At 36.0% G+C, this 2,507-nt stretch overlaps 2 protein-coding genes across 2 annotated transcripts in view; one reads left to right on the forward strand and one right to left on the reverse strand.

Annotated features, from left to right (window-relative positions):
* Positions 1–550: 550 nt before the first annotated feature.
* Positions 551–1,274, reverse strand: SPOG_01609 (uncharacterized protein). Its single transcript, XM_013166712.1, has one exon. The coding sequence runs from the start codon at positions 1,041–1,043 to the stop codon at positions 624–626; it is 420 nt and encodes a 139-aa protein (XP_013022166.1). The 5' UTR covers positions 1,044–1,274; the 3' UTR covers positions 551–623.
* Positions 1,275–2,058: 784 nt separating this feature from the next.
* Positions 2,059–2,507, forward strand: part of SPOG_05740 (uncharacterized protein) — a gene marked incomplete at its 5' end in the record, with an annotated part of 2,538 nt that continues 2,089 nt past the window's right edge. The window contains one exon of the mRNA XM_013167502.1: positions 2,059–2,400. Within this exon, the coding sequence (XP_013022956.1) occupies positions 2,059–2,400 (342 nt within the window). The remainder of the gene's footprint in view (positions 2,401–2,507) is intronic.

The raw sequence follows: 2,507 nt of genomic DNA on the forward strand, positions 1-2,507 counted from the left end.
TCGTCCACTTCAGTTAGCTGGATCAAAAGATCTGGAGCATGTGTATTCTCCGTGTGTCCTATAGAAGAATCAATTTTCGTCATTGAGAGTTTTTCTCCATCTCTTTCAGCGATGGGAATATAGTCCACTTTAAGATAGTGATCACCGATGCTTTCTTTCTTCAACTGTTGAAGCGGAACACGACGTATGCATTCTTCAAGGTACCTAGTTCCATGATTATGTCGTATATGATGACGAAAACTATCAAAGTTTCCATGGACATAGCCACTTGCATTACGAGCACACAAAACACACTCGTATCCATTCGTATCCATTCAATAATACAGGCAACCCTTGAATGTAAGTATATGTTTCCGTATTTGAAGGATATTTAGCTGATGCTTCCGATATAGTGAACAGGTGTAAGTCATTCAGCTCTTGAGCCAAGTTACTATTAAAATCTATATCGTGAATTAATTTTAAATGTCGTTGACATTTGGTACATCAATGATATATTCACATTTCAGACACGTCAGAGCAAAGTTAGATAGAATCTGCAATCCGTAAATAGCTAATTCTGAGTTTACTTCGCTGTAAACATTATCTCCCTGATGAATTGCTGTTGAGTGCCAAATAGGCTTGTCTTACGATGGGTTTTTCTGCTCAGCAAAACCTATAGAGAATGTCCTTTTATTTATAGGCTCGAATGGATTTTCTTTTTTTGTTCGCTTTACAACATCATCTGATAAATTGTTTTTATTATTGACGGCAGCATCACTCTCGTGTCCTTGCTGTTCGTAATTTTTTAAAGCATTTTGTTCATTATCCGATTTCCTGTATGTTCTTTCACAAATTTGGGGCAATGTTTGAAGTTTGCTAGGAATTGTGAACTGTTTTTGGCAAGAGCAATAAATGTAACCATCCTCACAACGATAGAACTTTTCCGAACCAAAAGATTTATTTGGCAATGGGATGTATACCATAGACAAGTGGAGAGCTCGACGATGATGACCTCGCGCCGTCCTTGAAGCGAAAGATTGTGAGCAACATTGGCATTGAGACATTGCAAATTATGGAAGTGAGAAACTCAAAAAGAAATTAATAACAACGATGATAGAAAGCAAGAGGGATAAAAAGTCAAAAGATAATTAAGTATATCAATCCGGATGGTTTAATAGCAATACTAGTAACGGAAAAAATTATCGGAAATTGAATATGCAACGAGTTTAAAGGTCATAAACGTTTAAGAAACCAAATAGTATGCTTTGTAACCGAGTAAAAAGAAAGGTCCTTCACTGGTTTATATCTCAAAAGATGTTTAACCTAATTCTAAATATATCTTAATATTAATATACAAAAAAGGAGATACCAGTATTGATCGAAACCAGGTTTTTGACTATGGTTTTGTCAAAATATATATGCGCTTGAACAAAGAACTCTGATTTAGGCTCTTTGTCTAAACACAGTTAAACAAAAACGAAGAAGAATGAACGAAATGAAATGAAATGTAAATTTACGAGATCAAATCAAAATTCATCTCTACTATTTTGGAGCCCGAGTTTCTTAAATCTTACTGTAATTATATCAAACTGTACAGAAAAGCGTCTACAGACATGCCTGGACAAAGATAACGTCTAAAATTCTTATATTGTGATGTTTCAGCAATAAAACCACATTGATACTCATGAATCTACTTTTTGTAGACATTTGCTCCAATCCATTGTTTATGTTTTACATTTAACGAAAAGAAACGCAATCAGCAAAAGCATTATAAGGATGTTATTGATTACCGTTACAGTGTCAAATCTTATAGATAGTGGGGTACAGCAAATACGTACTAAACATTATTTTGCAAAGCCTCGTCACGTCTCACAAAATGGAAGAAATCACTTTTCCCATCTCATCGTCGCATTCTCTTTCTGCACAAAACAAACCTCAATTGGAGCAAGAAAAGTCCAATTTATAAAACAAGAAGAATCAAGAAAATCTCAGAAGTAATCGCAAGTAAAAGAGAGCTACCTAATGCTAATATAAGGGAAAAACTGCTAAATTCGGATACATAAGACTTCATGTTCATTTATGAGTGAAAAGCGAGAATGGACGAACGAAGCTTGGAAAAATGACAATAACGTAGGAAAAATGGAACCCAACGACACCAATTTCTCTGAATACGACAATTCGAGGAAAAGCTCGCTTCAATTGGATTTGCCAAATTACTCAGAAGTTTGTTATAACAGTGGAGAGGACTTGGAAAAGGGTTTGTTTACACGCTTCCCTCCTTCCTACAATCAACTTCAAATGAGTAGCAGAGTCGAATCCGATAGTAATCAAAATCATGCGAATGAAGTGCGTGAACGCATGGCAGAACCCGTGCCAGACAGATCATGGGGAAGCTGTATCCTCGATTGCATCTGCATGCCGGTACGTCCCCGATTAGCACCAGCGGGCACATTGAAAGAAGCAGGATATTTTCGATGTTTTATGTGTTATCTTTATACGTCTGCTTTTATTTTCTATTTACTTTTCAA

This window comes from Schizosaccharomyces cryophilus (assembly GCF_000004155.1).
Source record: "Schizosaccharomyces cryophilus OY26 unplaced genomic scaffold supercont4.2, whole genome shotgun sequence".
NCBI lineage: Eukaryota > Fungi > Ascomycota > Schizosaccharomycetes > Schizosaccharomycetales > Schizosaccharomycetaceae > Schizosaccharomyces > Schizosaccharomyces cryophilus.

Excerpts from the sequence above, each read along its gene's own strand:
- SPOG_01609 (XM_013166712.1), bottom strand. The coding sequence starts at position 1,043 with ATGTCTCAATGCCAATGTTGCTCACAATCTTTCGCTTCAAGGACGGCG.